At 33.1% G+C, this 19,243-nt stretch overlaps 1 protein-coding gene across 1 annotated transcript in view; it reads left to right on the top strand.

The window, feature by feature from the left end:
- Positions 1 to 19,243, top strand: part of LOC143256075 (uncharacterized) — a 127,747-nt gene that overhangs the window by 35,898 nt on the left and 72,606 nt on the right. The window contains exons 5-8 of the mRNA XM_076512748.1: positions 1,813 to 1,983; positions 9,775 to 10,149; positions 13,452 to 13,606; positions 16,969 to 17,350. Coding sequence (XP_076368863.1) covers positions 1,813 to 1,983; positions 9,775 to 10,149; positions 13,452 to 13,606; positions 16,969 to 17,350 — 1,083 coding nt within the window. The remainder of the gene's footprint in view (positions 1 to 1,812; positions 1,984 to 9,774; positions 10,150 to 13,451; positions 13,607 to 16,968; positions 17,351 to 19,243) is intronic.

The raw sequence follows: 19,243 nt of genomic DNA, 5'->3' as shown, positions 1-19,243 counted from the left end.
AAACGCCCTGGGCGCTTAAATAATTGTCAAACAAATATTTGTACTGATAAAGAAACAATTCCAACCTTTATATTTTCCTCGATAGTCACTGCTATCACCTACTAAACGCGGCCTTTAGTTTACACGCATGATTAGATGACGTCATGCTGAACCAGTGCAGATTTATGTGTTACATTGGGACGTGTACTGAGGTAATAGGAACAGGTGGTTGTGTGGTGTTGAGGCAAAATTCGCTCAGAATACAATTTAAATCCAGTGTCCGTAATAATATTTATTCGATAATAAAATGGGAAAATACAGCATAAAACATTTTCACACAATTAATGATAGAAAAGTTGAAAATGTTACCTCAGGTAGGTTAGATTGTTTGTTTGTCTTCAAAATCGTGACAATGTTTGATGATAAAGAGGGCGTTTATTTATTTTAATTTTGAAAATTAGTCAGAAGAGTCAATGGAGTAAAATGGTATACAGATATCAAACTTTCTACTTCTGTTGATTAAAACGTCGGTCCCTCAAGAAGTCTGCAGATATTTTACGAACTTAGAATTCTAAAATCAAGGGTTCGCTTTCCTGTGTTAAACGAAACGCAGATGACCTATTGTGCAGCCTCACTCCAAAACAACCACTTAACTTTGCTGTGACAATCACTCTGCAAGATTTCTGTCCCTGTAGGCCTTTTTTTTTCTTCAAATTTTTGAGTTACGAGGATTTTAATGATGGGACAGAAGAAACACGTAAGCGTGAACAACGATGGTTGCTAACAAACTGCAGCTGTGATTGTCTTGCTTGCGTGGATCGAGTTAACAAAGAATTAGAGGTTACTTTAAAAGCATCCGTGTCTAGTTTTGTACCAGGCTTACCAGAAAACTTTATACATTATAAATGTATGTGACATCTTTGAAAAATAAATGGAAAATAATGCAGTTAGGGAATGAATGTATCCCGTAAGCGCCAACGTATAGTAAATTCGAAAAACCAAAATTAAGAATGGAAAATATATTTATTTCTTGCTCTTGAAGTTCATATGTCATGACATCATGTGTTGTAGCGCACAGTGTGCATAATTCTTCTTGTGATTCATGGGATCTGCACATTTTAATGATGTCACAACAGTACAAACTGAACGTTAAGTATATATGTAAAAACGGCTCGTTTGGGTTGAGAAAATTTTTGTCATGACCGAAGAAGGTCGAAACGTTGTTCACTCCTTTACGTAAAAAATTTTCTCAAACCAAACGAGCCGTTTTAACATATATATTTCTCCACAAGTGGGTTTTCTCTACATCACTGATTATTGGAACGTTAAGTGTCCCTTAGGTGACGTCATGTTAGCGTCCACTGATTGAATGACAGACAAGGAGAGGTTAAAACATGTGACCCCTGTTCCTCTTTCGGTAAAAAAAATATGGATTATTGGGAGAAAAGCTGCTCCCAATTTCAGAAAATCCATAATACACCGCACACACACATGCATATGGAAAAAAAAAATCTGTGACACATATGAAAACAAATATTCCATTAACTATTACTGAGTGAGGTGTTTAATACATCGGTCCTGAGATCTTAGATGATCTGATAATAGGACGCGAGGGAACAATTGCACAAGTATACTGATCATTAGAAATCATGGTTCGATTCCCGCGTTGGACACAGCGCTGGTAGCCTATAATATGTTGTTGCATATAACTTACAATAACTGGAAATACTGTTTACTAAAACATGTTGCATTTAGAAAGAACGTTTTGTTTACATTTTTTTTAATTGCAATTTCTAGGTTACTTAACGTCTCTCTTAATGTTTCATCAACCAGGTGTCAATGTTCCTCGTCAGTCGGGAAGCAACGAATTCCTTCCCAGTGCACGTAAGATAAGTCTGATGATCCATAGCGATGTAGATAATCCACATCCTCACCTAACCACACTGATGACGATCTTTGGAGAGTTTATCTTCCACGACTTGGCCCATACAGCGCAATCTGCAGGTGAGAAAATGAACTAAAGATGAAAAGTGTATGGAAAATTTACCAGAACTAAGAGTATCAAAACATATGACTACTTTCATACGCGCCATGCCAATATTGTTTGTAGCCCAAACTAAGAAAATATTGTAAACTCACTAGTATTGATATAGTAACAAAAGCAAATAAACAAAAGATTTCATAGACAATATGCCGGATAATCTAAGGGTCGCGAGTTCGAATCCACGTCGCACAAAACATGCTCCCTCTTTCAGCTGTGGGGGCGTTATAATGTGACGGTCAATCCCACTATTCATTGGTTAAATAGTAGCCCAAGAGATGGCGATGGGTGGTAATGACTAGTTACCTTCCCTCTAGTCTTACACTGCTAAATTAGGGACGTCCAGCGCAGATAGCCCTCGTGTAACTTTGTGCGAAAAAAACAAACAAACAATATACCGGTATTGTTATCAGCGAAATATGAGAAATCATTTAAAGACATTAAATGAATAATGTTTATTTAGTAACACTAGTCCCCCCCCCCGTGTCACAGCGGTATGTCTGCGGACTCACACCACTAAAAATCAGGTTTCGATACCCGTGTTAGGTAAGGCAAAGATAGCCCATTGTGTAGCTTTGTACTTAACTCAAAAGAAAAGCAACAATCAGTAACAACATAGAAAATAACCCATCATTTTCTTCTATCAGTGAGTCAACCGTATGATTACGGGCTTAAAACACTAAAATCCAAATCTCTATGGCTCGATTGCCCGTAATGGACAGAGCACATATTGCTTGTAGCGCAGGTATATATATAGAAGAGTGTTATATATATAGAAGAGTATATTCACATGAAATAGCAGAAACTGGCTATAAATTATATTATAAATTATACTTCGAATGATGGAAATTGTTGATTACACTGCAGATAAATATACTCTTCAAAAAAAGAAACGCAAAAGGCAAAATATGAGACAAATTGTTAACAAGTTTATTCTGGGTAGTTCTGTATGACATGTGTGAAACTTTGCACATTCACTGCTGAACATCCAAAGTCTGCAAAGGCGAAGTCCACGCTCACTAGGTGAAATTTAACGTCACTCAACGTCAGTAACGAGTATGCCCCCGTGAGCATCAATAACTGCTTGGCATCTCCTGCCCATGGAAGCGATGAAATGACGAATCACATCCTGTGGAATGGCTGTCCACTCAGCCTGCAAAGCTGCTGCAAGCTGAGATATAGTCTGCGGTTGAGGTTGTCGCCGTCGCAGACGTCGGTCCAACTCGTGCCAAAGATGTTCGATGGAGTTTAAATCTGGTGATCTGGAGGGCTAGGGAAGAACGTTGATGTTGATGTCTCAAGAAGACAGTGGGGAGTCGGGCTGTATGAGGACGGGCGTTGTCATGTTGAAAAACGTCGTTGACGTTCACCATGATGGTTGCACATGGGGCCTAAAAATCTCGTCGACGGTTGCGTACTGTTTGATCGGAAATCCTACGCAGCCCTGGTATGGTTGAGGCAGTAGACGTCGCAGTGGTGGTCCTATCCTGAAGGTGACGTAACCGGATGTTGCGATCTTGTACGGGCGTGGTCACACGAGGTCTGCCAAATCGTGGACGGTCACGAGTTGATCCATGTTGTTAATGACGATTCCATAGCCTTGTGATGGTGCTTTGGTGGGCATTCACAGCTCTGGCAACATCTGATCGAGATTCGTCTGCTTCCAACGACCAATGGCGTTGTTGCGTTGTGCTTCAGTCAGTATTGGCGTAACTGTATTGCGTGTCGGTGGCTTAACACTGAGCTATGGAAACCGAGAACCCGTCACTTTTATAGGGATTTTGCACATGTTGCACTTGCAGAACATGCAGATCTCTCATACTAATTTATTGGACACGAATGCGTTTTGGCGAAAAATCCGATGTTTTCCTCCGTTTTCAAAGTGCACAACTTTTATTGTCATTTTGGTCTGACAATCAGTGCCTTAACACGTGTAACATCACATACTCTGAGCTTGTAACGTTATTACATATATTTCTCTTTAAAATAACAAAAATATCCCTTTTGCGTTTCTTGTTTTGAAGAGTATATATTCCTGTAGTGTTGTCGAAGCTAATCCACTGTAGTGTACTGTACTCAGTTGGAAAAGTTAGGCCTACGTCCTTGGTGTTTCTTTATTTAATCATGTTTGCAATATTTGTGAATTTTTTTGGTGGCATACGTTATCCATGGCCGTTTTCTGAAAAAAAATCTTCATAAAAAATTAGATTTATATTTGAATATTTTGATTTACAATTATAAATACTGGTAGACTACAACTGCACAATTGTAAATTTATACAAGTTGGAAAAGGACCATTGTGAACTATACTATGTCCGTAATGGGTGTACTGGTCATGAAAATTTAGATATGTACATGGTGTTTGGAGTAAGAGCACAAATACGTACTGCAAATGTTGGACTTGTATTAGGGTATTCAGATTAGATAACGCCAGACTAATCAAATGATAATGAAAAGTTACACGTCTCGTTTGTTTTTAATTATTTATGTATATGTCAATAAAGTTGACCTATTTAAAACTTACAACTTTATTTTCACGTAAACGTATATACAGTTTGTAATTTAATAACTTGTCATATTTTTCTGAAGTCAACATCAGTTAAATATATCAGGTCAAACGTAAACACAATTTATGTTTTTATCTGCAAGTTCTGCACGTGTCTTATACTGCAACGGTAACTTACAATTTTCGTGTGAAATAAAATGTTTTTCACAATGAAGTAAACTGACTGTTATGTCGACATTCCATGACCAGGCGGTTAAGACACTCGACTCGTAACCGAGAGTCGCGGGTTCGAGTCTCCGTCACACCAAACATGCTCACCCCTTCAGCCTTGGGAGCGTTAAAATGTGACAATCAATCCCACTATTTGTTAGTAAAAGAGCTGGCGGTGGGTGGTGATGACTAGCTACCTTTCCTCTAGCCTTACACTGCTAAATTAGGGAGGGCTAGCACAGACAGCCCTCGAATAACTTCGGGCGAAATTCAAACCAAACCCTATGGGGATGATATTTGATCTTAAGAGCCACTGTTATGATGAGGAGGAATGTTAATATTTCATCCAGAAATAATATTATTATTATTACAGAATAATAATATAAGTAAAATATTTTAAACTGGATTTGAACAAGATGATAAATTTACAATATCATGAGAATTTTTTTGATTTTCAATGAGAGACTGGTTCTGTACGTGAGTTAAGAAGTAAAAAAAAAGAGGTTACAGCGAATTGTTTTCCTACACTTCAAGTGTTTAATTATAAAACCTTACAGAGACTATCTGGAGGGAAAGGGGTCAGTTCCAAGAAGATAGAGTAGTTAGGTGGAAGAAGGATCGGTCATAACTTGGTAAAAAGTCTACAAAAGAATAACATTGCTAGATATATTGTCTTTAGATTTAATACAGTATACGTATTGGTTAATTAAGTATAATGATTTGTGTTACTTTCTTTGGACTTCAAGTTCTGTGTGTGTATATATATATATATGATATGACATTTCCATATTAATTGCAATTATGTTATTAAAAATCATCCTATCATTTCTTTTAGAGGTTAATAACTTAAGCCTAGAACTAAGCTTTTTTTTTTCCTTTGCGTTGAACAGAATCGTGTATCAGAAAAGGAGATAAAACCTAATTTGGCTGAGACAAACAGAACATTCAGAATGTTCATTAGGATAATCCTCTGTCCTCCTAACCGAAATAAAATAGTTTTCAGATTTTTCCTGAAAATTTCCGTTTATTCTTCGATTTTTTATTGTTTTTTAACACTGGTTTTGGTATAATATCTGTTACCTCACATACCTGTTGGCGGGGCGTACTTCACAATGTCATCTGCATAAATTACATGATTGTCAGAGGTTCCATGGTTCGCTTCCTTTTACATTTTACCTCCTCCCTTCTCCCAAGAAAACATGCTTCACGTTTTTGGACTGTAGGAGTGTTACGCGTGTGAAAGCAATACTTCACTAATTGATTTAGGGTAACTACGAGTTGGTTGCGAATGGAGGTTTTAGTTTTCTTTTTCCTTAGGGATGCCCAGTGCAGATTTTCTCGGCTCGCGTTGCACGTAAAATAATACACATTATTAATAAAACTTTGTAAATTGTAAAAGACCAGTTAGATTTTTTTAAATACCCCTAAGTGATATTATAAAATTATATTAAAAGCTTTTTTAATATATATATACCTTTTTTTAAGCAAGTGCATCACTTTTTGCCACAAATTATCAAATAAATCCAAATAAAGTTTATTATACTATAAATGTTCTTAGTTTCATCCACTTTAATTAAAAACGTTGAATGTTTGTAAATGCAGGTACATAATGACAGAAAAGGACATGGTGCGCTACCTCTCGTCTATTGCTAACAATATTTGAGAAGCACATTTTCGTGCAACACATAAGAAACACCGTGGAAAAATAATTGGTTATAACTTTAAGATTTTCTTCTTGGATAAAATCAAATGCACTATACATATGGCAGGTCAGACATGTGTTTTGTTAACGATTTTTGCGCTAGTTTTTAATTTAAGATCAGGTTTAGATAATCTTAGTTTGACAAATTCTTTGACATAAAATAACAAAATTATCCAAACATCTAGTTTAGATGGAAAACGTCAATAAGTTATGAGATGCGATCGCCTTGTCTTTGTCAATTCGATTGGCGGGTTTTGTTCAACACATTGCAATGGCGACCGCTTGCACATGCCGAAAATCACGTGAATATCTATCTTGTCTTATTTATATCTATGAGAAATAAATAAATGCATCATAATTTTACCCACTTTTTTTTTCTTTATGTCATATTTTATGTTCGTGAAACACAAACTTTGGTAGTGCGACTACTGTGTTTGTTAAGTTCTTACTGAAAGACCGTGTTTTCTAGGTGGCTGATCAAGCTGAAGTTTAAATCCAGGTCAGGATTGATTTTTGTTATTTCACGTAGTTCCGTCTACCTAGAAAGCAGTTCATAGCAGGAAATGCTTTTTTCACACGTGCGTTTTAAGTATTAACACAAGTTAACGACAGTGGTAACGTGAGCACTTTCCTATGGGAATTTGCTTTGTCTTACAAGTACTGTGTGTTCTCTTTCACTTGATGTTCTCCACGATAGAACACAAATCGTATGTTTTCGGTACCAACCAAGAATATGAAATGAAGGATTTAAATCTACACCCAGAGAAAGATAATAAGAAATAAACAAACCTCGAAAGATAAGATACAATTATATTCGACAGATGTATTGTTTTTCAACGACACACCCAAGGTTTAAGGCTAAACGCAACGACACAAATTAATGACTTGTCTTATAAATAACAGTTTCACTACCCAGGATATGGTTAGGCAAAATAACTTCTACATGGGATAAGCGCTTACATCATTACCTATTAAAGGCAACAAGAGAGATAGATAGAAAAGAAGTACAGTCTGGATAGCAGCACGCTAGAAAATATAAATTAAATTCTGTAATAATGTTCAGCAGTTCATTTCATGAAACCAATAATTATTTATACTTTTTAAATACTCTATAATAAAATATGCAATTTTAAATAGTCATTTGAAGGTGTAAACACTGTTCCTTGCAAATAAATTTCGGTTATATGAAAAAAGTTTGAATACGAACTTGCAAATATTCCCATGATCGGGGCCGAAAATCTTGGGTAGACGGTTTAGACAGATCCATCTCACTATAGCCAGAGGCCCTAGTAATACAAGCGTAATTAATATGAGTAAATATATACCAATAAACCTAACTTCTTTTTTTTGTTTAACCATGATACATGACTTAAAAAATGAAGTAAATCTTACAAAATGTACTCACAATAATTAGAGGAGATAAGAAGGCCTCTAGGTCATGATCACAGAATACAGAAGCATTTCGCTATTAATATGTTAACTTTGGTACGCTAAATAGGCTAGACTTTTAAATTCCACAATTTTCACACTTAATAAAAGTTGCATTCAAGCTGCCTGGTGCCGGCATGGCCAAGTGATAAAGACGCTAATCTCATAATCTGAGAATCATGGGTTCGAATCCCTGTCACACCAAACATGCTCGCCCTTTCAGCCGTGGGAGCGGTATAATGTGACGGTGAATCCCACTATTCGTTGGTAAAGGACTAGTCCAAGAGTTGTCAGTGGGTGGTGATGACTAGTTGCTTTCTCTCTAGTCTTGCATTGCTAAATTGGAGACGGCTAGCGCAGATAGCCCTCGTGTAACTTTGCGCGAAATTCCAAAAATAAACATTCATCCTTTTAATCATGATGTTAAGAAAGCGCATGAGTTTGAAAAAAAAAAAGACAAAAATAATGATCCTTTTAACTTGAACGTTTTCACGATAGTTTCCAATTTGATAAGCTTATTGTTTTTTAATAACAAACTTTTTTCAGAGTTTTTTTTTTTGACTACATCATTATTTGATCACTTTGTTTTATTGGTATGAAATTTCCGTTTCTTCGCATGATCAACTCTTTGTCATTATAAGTCACTGGCCGTTTCAGTGATTCTCTGATAAATTCCTATCTATCTAACTATGGACTGATTGTGTACACAGACGAAGCATTTTCTCTCTCTCATTTTGTTTGTCACACAAATATTATGAATATGAAAGAGTTCTTTTTAAGATTAATTGCATACTGAAGAATTCAAAAAATCTTCCTGAAGATAGACATTCATTACCTGAGGGCAAATTACCAAAGTATTACTTTTGTTATTTTACGAGGTCTGTTCAAAAAATACGCGAACTGACGTCATAAAACAAAATGTACTTTATTTAGAAGTTACAGGTCTGGGACTCCTTCAAAGTACTCTCCTCTCCAACGCAAACACTTATCCCAACGGTGTTTCCACTTGTTGAAACAGTCCTGGTACGCTTCTTTTGTAATGTCCTCCAGCTCCTTCGTCACATTTGCCTTAATCTCGGGAATCGTCTCAAATCTTCTTCCTTTCAAGGGTCTTTTGAGTTTGAGAAACAAGAAAAAATCGCAAGGAGCAAGGTCAGGTGAGTAGGGGGGTTGGAAAGAACAGTGATCGAGTGTTTGGCCAAAAACTCACTAGTTCTGAGGGCTGAATTTCGCAGCAACGCAATGCATCTTCAATTTTTCGGTCAAAATCTCGTAACAAGATCCAACTGATATACCACACTCTTCAGGAAGCTTCCTGACAGTCAGACGTCGATTTGTCCGCACCAGGGTGTTGATTTTGTCGACGTGTGGGTCGTCAGTTGACGTAGAAGGACGTCCAGGACGCTCATCATCTTCAATGGACTGTCGACCATCCTTAAAACGTTCATGCCACTTGAAACATGCCGTACGCTTCATAGCAACATCACCGTAAGCCGTGTTAAGCATAGCAAAAGTTTCAGTCGCAGATTGTTTAAGTTTAACACAAAATTTCACAGCAAGTCGTTGCTCCTTCAGGTCATTCATTCTGAAATCCGCCAAACGAAAAAATCGCACTTCACTTAAAACCGTGTAGCTAATACACAAATGAAGATATCTGCAATCGGGAAATGGCGTCGTAATCAGCTGATCTGTGCAAACCTAGCGACACCAAGCGGATTCCCCTTGAACTAACTGGAGCCGCGCAATTCAAACAGTCCGCGTATTTTTTGAACAGCCCTCGTATCTATTAAACAGGAATAAAAAAAGTATTATATTTACATAAGAGCTAATAAATTATTCTTGAGGTGTGTTATCCATTGTTTTTTGTAAATTATTCTTGAGGTGTGTTATCCATTGTTTTTTGTTTAGGATATCAGGGCCACAGACTAAAATGTTGTGAAGTAGCTTTGAGTGAGTTTCATCCTGAATGCTATCCAATTCGTGTCCCAGAGAAAGACCCTGTCTTTGGAAAGCGAGGTCAAAACTGCATTGAATACACTCGTTCCTGTACTGCACCTCGAACTGGATGTACTCTTGGAGCAAGGGAACAGATCAACCAAGTGACTTCGTACATTGATGGTTCTGCTATCTATGGAGCATCTGTATATGAGGCCAACATACTGAGAGCCTTTAGAAAAGGGACTTTAAAAACACAGAGGGGACGGTCAGGACATGAACTTATGCCAGGAGAACGACAAACACAAGACTGTAGGTCATCAGGTGGAACTCAATGTTTTCTTGCAGGTCAGAATGGTGTTACTTACTCTTTTATTCACAAAATACCAATGAACACAAGGAAGCAGTTCTTGTTAAATTATCTATATTTACCAATCAGGATAATTCACTGAATTTTTTTGACCTTCTTGTCAAACCATCAGTATCCTAACTTTGACCAAAGAAAGTAAGCCATTTAATTGCTGAAAACGAACATGAAAAAAAAAAAATTCATATAGAGTTTAGTATTGTGCAATGTTTTACCATACAGTAGCTTGACCTACAATACAAATAACAAAACAAACAAGCATGAAAAGATAAACTTCATGTAGCAGATATCAATGCATCTATCTAATGACAAATATGTCCATCTTTAAAATAGCATAAAATAATATAAAATAGGATAATAACTATAATAATGTGGAAGAAGGCCTAAACAGCAGCTATTTCAACTGTATTGGTATCAGTTTGTTAATCAAGGTTTTATCAGACTACTTTTGTGAAACATGTTTCTTTTTTTAATTAAATACTGATTTAGTGATGTCGAGAAAACTCACTTGTAGAGAAATATATATGTAAAAACGGCTCGTTTGGGTTGAGAAAATATTTTACGTAGAAGAGCGAACAACGTTTCGACCTTCTTCGGTCATCGTCAGGCTCACAAAGAAAGTAAGAGGTAACTGACCGGAAGCTGACCACATGTTTGGAAGGGGTTGTGTAACTGAGTGTCGGAATGTAGATGGCGGTGTTAGATGTTTGAATATATAATTTTATATTATTTATTTTATTATATTTAATATAGGTATAAAGGCGTTCCTTTATATTGGTTAATTTTGGGTTTAAGTTGTTGTATAAGTAAGGCTTCTTTAATTTTACGTTTGTTTATGTTTGTTTCTTTATTTAGTATTTGAGTGTTTTCTATGGCTATGTTGTGTTTATTTAACTTGCAGTGTTCGAAAACGTGTGAAGGTGACTTTTTACGTTCTTTGAATCTGGTTTCCATTTTTCTACTCGTTTCTCCAATATAGAAGTCGTGGCAATTATCACATTGTATTTTATAAATAATATTGGTGTGGTGTTTGTCAATGTAGTTTTTACATAGCATAGACCTCAGTTTTGTGCCTGGTTTATGAATAAATTTGGTATTAATTGGAATGTCATATTTTGTTACTAGTTTTTGCTAAATGTTAGTTATTTGTCTGCTGATGTCAGGAATATATGGTATGCGGCAGTATATGGTTTCGAGATTTTTTGATTCGTGAGATATATTTATATTTGTTGGTTGATTTTGCTTTCTGTCTAGGTGTGTGCGTATAATGTTTTCTACAGTTTGTGGAGAACACTTATTGACGTTGTTGAAGTATTGTTTTATTTTGTCAAATTCATCGTTAATTTTATCTGTTGAGCATAGTTTTATGGCTGTGTTTATTTGGTTTCTTAGTATGTTGATTTTTTGTTTTGTTTCATGTGCTGAGTCCCAAGGAATGTATAGTCCAGTATGGGTTATTTTTTGGTGAATTTCTGTTTTGAATTGTGTGTCGGTTGTTGTAATATTGAGGTTAAGAAATGATATTGATTGCTTTCTTCCTTTTCACATGTGAAGTTAATATTGGGATGTATAGAGTTAATGTGATTGAAAAAATTAAGTGTGTGTTCTGTAGATAGATGAATCCGCAACCGTGTCATCTACATATCTGTACCAGTATAGTGGTGGATGTAATGCTGTGTTAATTGCTTGTGTTTCAACTTGTGTCATAAATATATTGGCTAGAACTGGTGATACTGGGTTGCCCATGCTTAGGCCATTTGTTTGTATATAGTTGTGGTTGTTGAACATGAAGTTTGTCTTTATCGTGGTGAATTCTATGAGGGTTGCTAATTGGTTGCTGGGAATGTCTATAGTTGGGTTAGGGTCTCGGATATAGAGTTCTAAGGCTATCTTTCTTTGTGAACCTGACGATGACCAAAGAAGGTCGAAACGTTGCTCGCTCTTCTACGTAAAATATTTTCTCAACCCAAACGAGCCGTTTTGCGTATATATTAATTACTGATTTTTAGTAACTAACATTATTTGGTACATTTTGTTGAACTTGAGAAGAAAAAACTCATTTTGTCACTATGATTTGGTATTTTTAATGTTTAATCCAAGCAGAATTATATATGCAAGTTGATTAAGCTACAGCTATTTTGATCCTTCAGTAATAACTCTCAAGCTTCTAAAAATATAGTACTATATTCAATTAGGTTTTCAATATAAGGTAAAAATATGGTTATAATGTTAAAATTCTGACTTCAAAGAACCACAAAAATTCAGTTTTCTCTGAATTGTGATACAATCAGGGGAGGAAGCTCTACCTGAAACTGCATTACATTAACTTACTGGATCGTTTGTTCAATAATTTCTCAAAATGGAATGTGAGTCAAGTATAATCAGTTTCACAAACATTTTGCAATGTGCTGTCATCCTGAGTAGTCAAGTTATAAACCAATCAAAAGTTTTTGTTGAGTTTCAAACGTTCTTTGGAGTAACTGGCTAATGTTTGAGGATGTGGTTTGGCTCATTATTTAGAAAATACTACAAATTATCCATATGTTTTGATACTTTTTACTATCAATGGGATTCACACAGTACACTATATTAAGTAGTTTTATGTTTTTGCGTGTTATAACACACAGTATAAAGAACTGACGAAAATTAAATTGGGTAAAATTATTAATTTTCTTTACAAAACAGACAGGTGAGTCCATCAGTAATTATTGAGGTTAACTAAAACACTGGTGATTTTCTTTGTTTAATATTTATGTATGACTCTAGTGTTAATGATACAATCTTAGATTCATGCACAAATTCATACATAAATAATCAAAAATAAATTGTTTTGTTGATTCAAACACACTCACACACACACACAAAATATGAACCCAATCAGTAGCTCTAGGGTTAATCATCGATTACTTAATATTAATTAATTCACATGAAAGATCTATTTTTAATTACTTAATTGTGCAAGTTCAAGTATATATAAGTATTTGGTGTTACCTAATTATTTGGTTTATTTGTATAAGTTGTGATATTTTATACCAACATTATTCTGGTTCTAGTATCAAAATGCAAGAAAGATAAAAAATGTTACCACAGTTCACAGATAGAAACATTTGCAAAGTAAATTTAAGTAATGAAGATTACAACAGGATTTAATGAAGAAACTTAAGATTAATGTGATACTTTGTTTGTTAAAAAAATAACAAAAACTAATTGTAATAAAAATATGGTTAGTTCTGTCTTGTGAGTTGTAATGTATTTATTTTGTTTTTTTGTGTTTAAACTTTAGGGGATGTTCGTGTGAATGAGAATGCAGGACTCATGGTTATGCATACAATCTGGGTTCGAGAACACAATCGTATAGCAAATTCTCTGTCTGCTCTGAACCTTCACTGGGACGATGACCAAGTGTATGAAGAGGCCAGAAGGATTGTCATAGCTCAGGTACACTGGCTAAAGTATCTGCTTGAAAAAATTAAGAGTTTTCTTTTGTTTGGATTTTTCTCATATTTATCACAGAAGGACTAGGACAGCTTGTGTAAGTTTTTTTTTTACTTTCTTTGGCAAGTTGAATAGATTCTAGAAATTCAAGTATCAATCAATTAATAGTGTCATCAATTAGTGGACTTCACTTAGACTGTGAGAATTGCCATCACATTCTGGTTTTGCCTGTCTGAACTGTGAAGTTCAAGTTCAATGATTGGAAAAACTCAGAGTTTGCACATATTTAGTAAGTCTACATTGATTGTAGGAATTTTATTTAATGAAAGGTTTCAGATTTAAAAAAAACAAAACAAGCTATGAATTGAATTTTTTATATTGTAACCCCATATCCTCGTGATTATTGTATAATGAATTGGGCTAATTAGGATGGATTGTAGGTAAGGCTATTTGCATAAATGTAATGTGCTGTTAGTCATCTTGTGTTTGTAGACATTGTTCTTTGATGAAGGGTTTACTCCAATGGCTGTTATTTACAACATGGGTAGTGCTTAGTAACAATTTATAAGTTTCTTAACATTAACAGTCATAACCCTAACTATCTGACTGTGATGTACAATGTTTTAATTGTATACAATATTATAAGAATCAGTTATATGTGTTTTTCTGGATAACAAGCGACTGTCTTGTTTTATCATCATCTGTTGTACTTGAGTTACCTGTAACAAGTGCCGACAACCTGTTATGTGTAGTGACATAAATTAGAATTTAAAATTAACCCAGAAATTAACATAGCTAATTTAATATACCATTTAATTACGTTTATGAAAATTTATAGAGCAAAAACTAATCACTGGAATACATTGAGCCATCAGTTAATGTAATGATATATTACCAATAATAATCCTATTCTTAATGTCCTGCTAGGTTTTAGCCTGTTTTGGAGATTTAAGCTATTCCTAAGTCCATATAATGAGTTAACACTCCAAATAAAATATATGCGAAATTATATATATATTTAATATAATATAAATAATATATATTTAATATAATATAAAAAATATATATTTAATATAACACAGATAATTATATTAAATGTATATTTAACATAATGTAAATAATATATATTTAATGTAACATAGATAATAATATTAAACGTATATTTAACATACTGTAAATAATATATATTTATTGTAACATAGATAATAATATTAAATATATACTTAATATAATGTAAATAATATATATTTAATGTAACATAGATAATAATATTAAGTATATACTTACTATAATGTAAATAATACATATTTAATATAGCATAGATAATAATATTAAATGTATATTTAATATAATTTAAATAATATATATTTAATATAATATAAATAACACATATTTAATATAATGTAGATAATATATGTTTGATATAATGTAAATAATATATATTTAATATAATACAAATAATATATATTAAATATAACATAATATAAATAAAACTAACATTACAGAAGAACACATATTTTAGCTGCATCAGCATTGGCTGTAACAGATATAGTGTGGTTGTCATATAATAATATATTCCCATTTAATTTAGCTCATGAGGTATTAGAATAAATAATGTAGGTTTCTCTTGTAGATGCTTTGTTTCCTTGACCCACTCCAGGAACAAGAAAACTGGCTTCCTGATTTGCCAGCTGTTATGAATAGCAGTCAAGTTAATTCAAATAGAATAATAAAAACAAGTGATACATGTTAAAATAAAAATAAAATAATTGTGATCCAAAAATTCTGCTTAAGTGACTTATATAAACATGGATAATAATTACAAATCACTTGTTTAATTAATCTGGTTTATACTGTGGCATTTGTTATTCATGAAAAATTGATGATGTATATATACATGTAGAGCCTAAACCACTGCTGTATTTATTGTATCCTGGTTAGCCTGGTTAGCCCTGTTACTAGGCAGAAGTTCTTGCCAGCACTGGCTGTGTCAGTGGGTGATGTTTTATATCATATTTTCCTTTGTTTTCACTTGATGGTCCTTTAAATTATTTACTTACAAAACATGTGGTGAAACTAAATGTTTATTTCATGCACAAACACTGATTTATTCCGTGTCCTTTGAAAAGCATGACACCAACATGGACAAAATCAGCAGCAATAGTATGCCCTGGAAAATGTATGGGGGACGAGGTGAGCCAAAAGGGAGCTTGAAGGGCCTGATGAACTTGAGAATTGCCAAGAAGGGAAATAAATAAAAGGGACCCAATTACTTTCATGTGTATGAGGGCATCTTTTATAGTTGTGCCTCTGAGCAAAATTCTATAAAATTCTCTCTAAAAATGTCTAGTGGCCAGTGAAAGGTCATTAACTGAAAGTAATAGTGTAACTTTGAAGCAGTAAAACACCTGAGTTAAATTATTAAACAGAATAATAAAAGGAAGATACAGATAGTACAGCAATAAATTAATGTTTATGAAGATAAAAAGAAACTAATTGCAAATAAACAGAAAATTTATAAAAATGTAATAAAAAGAAAATAATTTAGTAGAGATGTTACATGTCATCAACGAACAAGCGTAACATTTGTATTTGTCATGTTATAGTTGTGATATTGTTGGTGTTTTAGTCATCTTGTACCTCGTTTTCATAAGCTTGTAAAATTGAGTGGTTTTGTTTTAATAGAGGCTTCACATGAGCCAGAACATTACAAAATGTTTTCTAAAATAATTCTCACTAGCAGTTTTTAATTAGGTTTTGTGTTTTGTTTCTATTTTGGACATTCAGAGTTTTATAGGCTTTTGTTTTTAGAATGTCGTCCAAGTTTAATGAGTAACAAAGTGAAATTATGTTTATAAAATCTTTTAATGTACAACTAATTTAACTTTCAACTGTCTTGAAAATTGAACATATGTGTTATTTTATAGATTGAAAGCTGATAAATAATAGCCTCTAATTGTTTCTTTAGAAATAGTATGTAAAAACAAAAAAAATCCATGTTTTTTCTTGTTTCCAATACTGAAAATGTACAAAGAACATTTAAAAGGAAAGTAGTCTAAACAATTGTCCATAGTTTTATTATTTTGAATGACAATGATAAAATACCCATAATAATAGACAGAAAAGTTGTAATGTGACTAGTCCAAAATATAAAAAAATAGTACACGTGTTGTAAGACCATTCATTATAATATATATGGTAAATGAGCTGAACTTCTTCAAGTAAGGCATAATTCTCATTATTTTACCATTTTAAATGTTTTAAAGTAATCTAGCTGGTTTTAATGTATGTTTTCATGTATCACACAACTAAACTGTTGATGTATGCTCTTCATACTAAATACCTAATTTATTTAATCATTTTAGCTTCAGCATATCACTTACAATGAGCTTCTACCTGCTCTTCTGGGTCAAGAACTGATTGATAAATATGACCTTCAACCCCAGGCTAGTGGCTATTATACTGGCTATGATATAAATATCAATCCAGGAATATCTAATGCTGTGGGCACTGCTGTTCTCAGTTTTCTTTACTCTATGATGCCATCTAAATTTGACCGTTATTCCAAGGACTATCATAAGCTGGGCTCCACCCCTATGAGCCAAACTTTCTTTGATCCAAAAGATATGTATGAACCCAATAAATTCAATGAGTACTTATTAGGACTAGTTAGTCAACGAGCCCAAAGGAGAGATGAATTCATCAGCAAAGAAATGACCAACAGCTTTTTCTCTGATAGTAAACCAGGTATTGTCTTACATTTCTTCTGATTTAAGTATGTCACAATATTTCTATACGACTACTTCAGTTCATTTTATTCTAAGTTATAAAGCTAACATTTGATTTCTCATGTATCTAACTTTAAATCAATTAAAAATCTATGTTTTCTTTAATTATAATACTGTTAATTATAATAATAATAATAAATTATAATTAATTATAATACTGTTAATAATAATAATAAATTATAATTAATTATAATACTGTTAATAATAATAATAAATTATAATTAATTATAATACTGTTAATAATAATAATAAATTATAATTAATTATAATACTGTTAATAATAATAATAAATTATAATTAATTATAATACTGTTAATAATAATAATAAATTATAATTAATTATAATACTGTTAATAATAATAATAAATTATAATTAATTATAATATTAATTAACACTGGTATTCTCTCTTACTGTGAGAAGTATTTACTGAATATAGCTATAATTGTTTGTAACTGAAGACTTAATATTTTTGATAACCAATATTTAATGCAAGTTACAGGAGTTGTGTTTAGAAAACTATAATACTCTTTTTTCCAAATCTGGATATGGAGCTATGAAATGTATACATATCATAAACATTCAGATATAATAGTTTCATAGAATGGTGCCAAAAATAGCAACATTGTACAAGTTAACAAACCATGTGCATATATTGACATTTTTTGTGACTTAGAATATCAGGTGGTATTTCTGTTATATTGTTCCTCCTTCTTGTTAAAGGCATGCTTGAGATTTAATAGAGTGGCTCTAGTCTGAAGGAAATGTTAATTTAAAGCATAATTTCAGAAATAACTATCACATTATAATAAATGGTAAACCTTTGTAAGTCTTGGTTCTTAAGTGTTTAATTACTTCATTAGCCTTGTGTCAAGGCTTTTTTTAATAAGTTTATCCTTTAATTGCTTCAGTGGTTTTATTTATCTAATATAATCATGCAGTGAGCCACAATGAACAAATACTAAGTATATTTGTTATGTCATGTTATATTTATCCATGTTATGGATGATGGTTGGCTTTATCAGGTGTTTGAGCAATTGTAATAGCAGTTTCAAAACAGTTCTATGTTATTTTGAGAACACTTTGAGACACATGGAGCAGACTGTTTGGCTTTCACTTATCTAAAGACGTTTCACATAAGTGAAAACCTTCAAATATTGTTTTGAGGTCCAACTGTGTTTCATGAACAAGTTGAATCACTTTAAAATCTGATTCAGTTCATAGTAATGAATAATACGTGAGTGAATATAATCACTGTACATTACCTATATTGAATGACCAATCATCTTCTTTTTCATATCACATGACTGATCACCAGATGTTTGATTTGTCTAATAAAGAAGAAGGATGTGTGATTGATATTGTTTTATAAGAGAAGTTTGATTTTGTCTTAGTTATAATATTACAAATTCTGATTGTTATTTTCTTTCACTGTATTTTTGTATTTTTAATTATACTTTCTCTAGCTAATTTTCATCACAGAAGTGAAAGTCAACAGATATTGTTCTGAAGTGACTGCAAGAAGTGACTTAAACTGTACACATTGCTAATTTATTTTCATTATCATTTAAGAATTCTGTAAAACATTCAGTAAGTGTGCCTAGAATGCCCTATAGGGCATATACGTACATATGTTGAAGTAACTTTTAATAGCTTTTTTTATGAAAACTGGAAATTTTGGAATTTGTGAAATTATAGTACTGCTATAACCTTGAATCTTTAAATCCAGTTTAAGCTGTTTTGTAAGATATTGAATGTCCTATATATTTTTTTGGGAGAATTCACAGGACTGACCTGTTAAGATCCTGTTGTCGTCTACTTATTCTCATTCAATTCTTATGACATCATATTTGA

This window comes from Tachypleus tridentatus, chromosome 7 (assembly GCF_004210375.1).
Source record: "Tachypleus tridentatus isolate NWPU-2018 chromosome 7, ASM421037v1, whole genome shotgun sequence".
Classification (NCBI taxonomy): Eukaryota; Metazoa; Arthropoda; class Merostomata; order Xiphosura; family Limulidae; genus Tachypleus; species Tachypleus tridentatus.
This window is presented reverse-complemented; position numbering and strand designations above follow the sequence as displayed.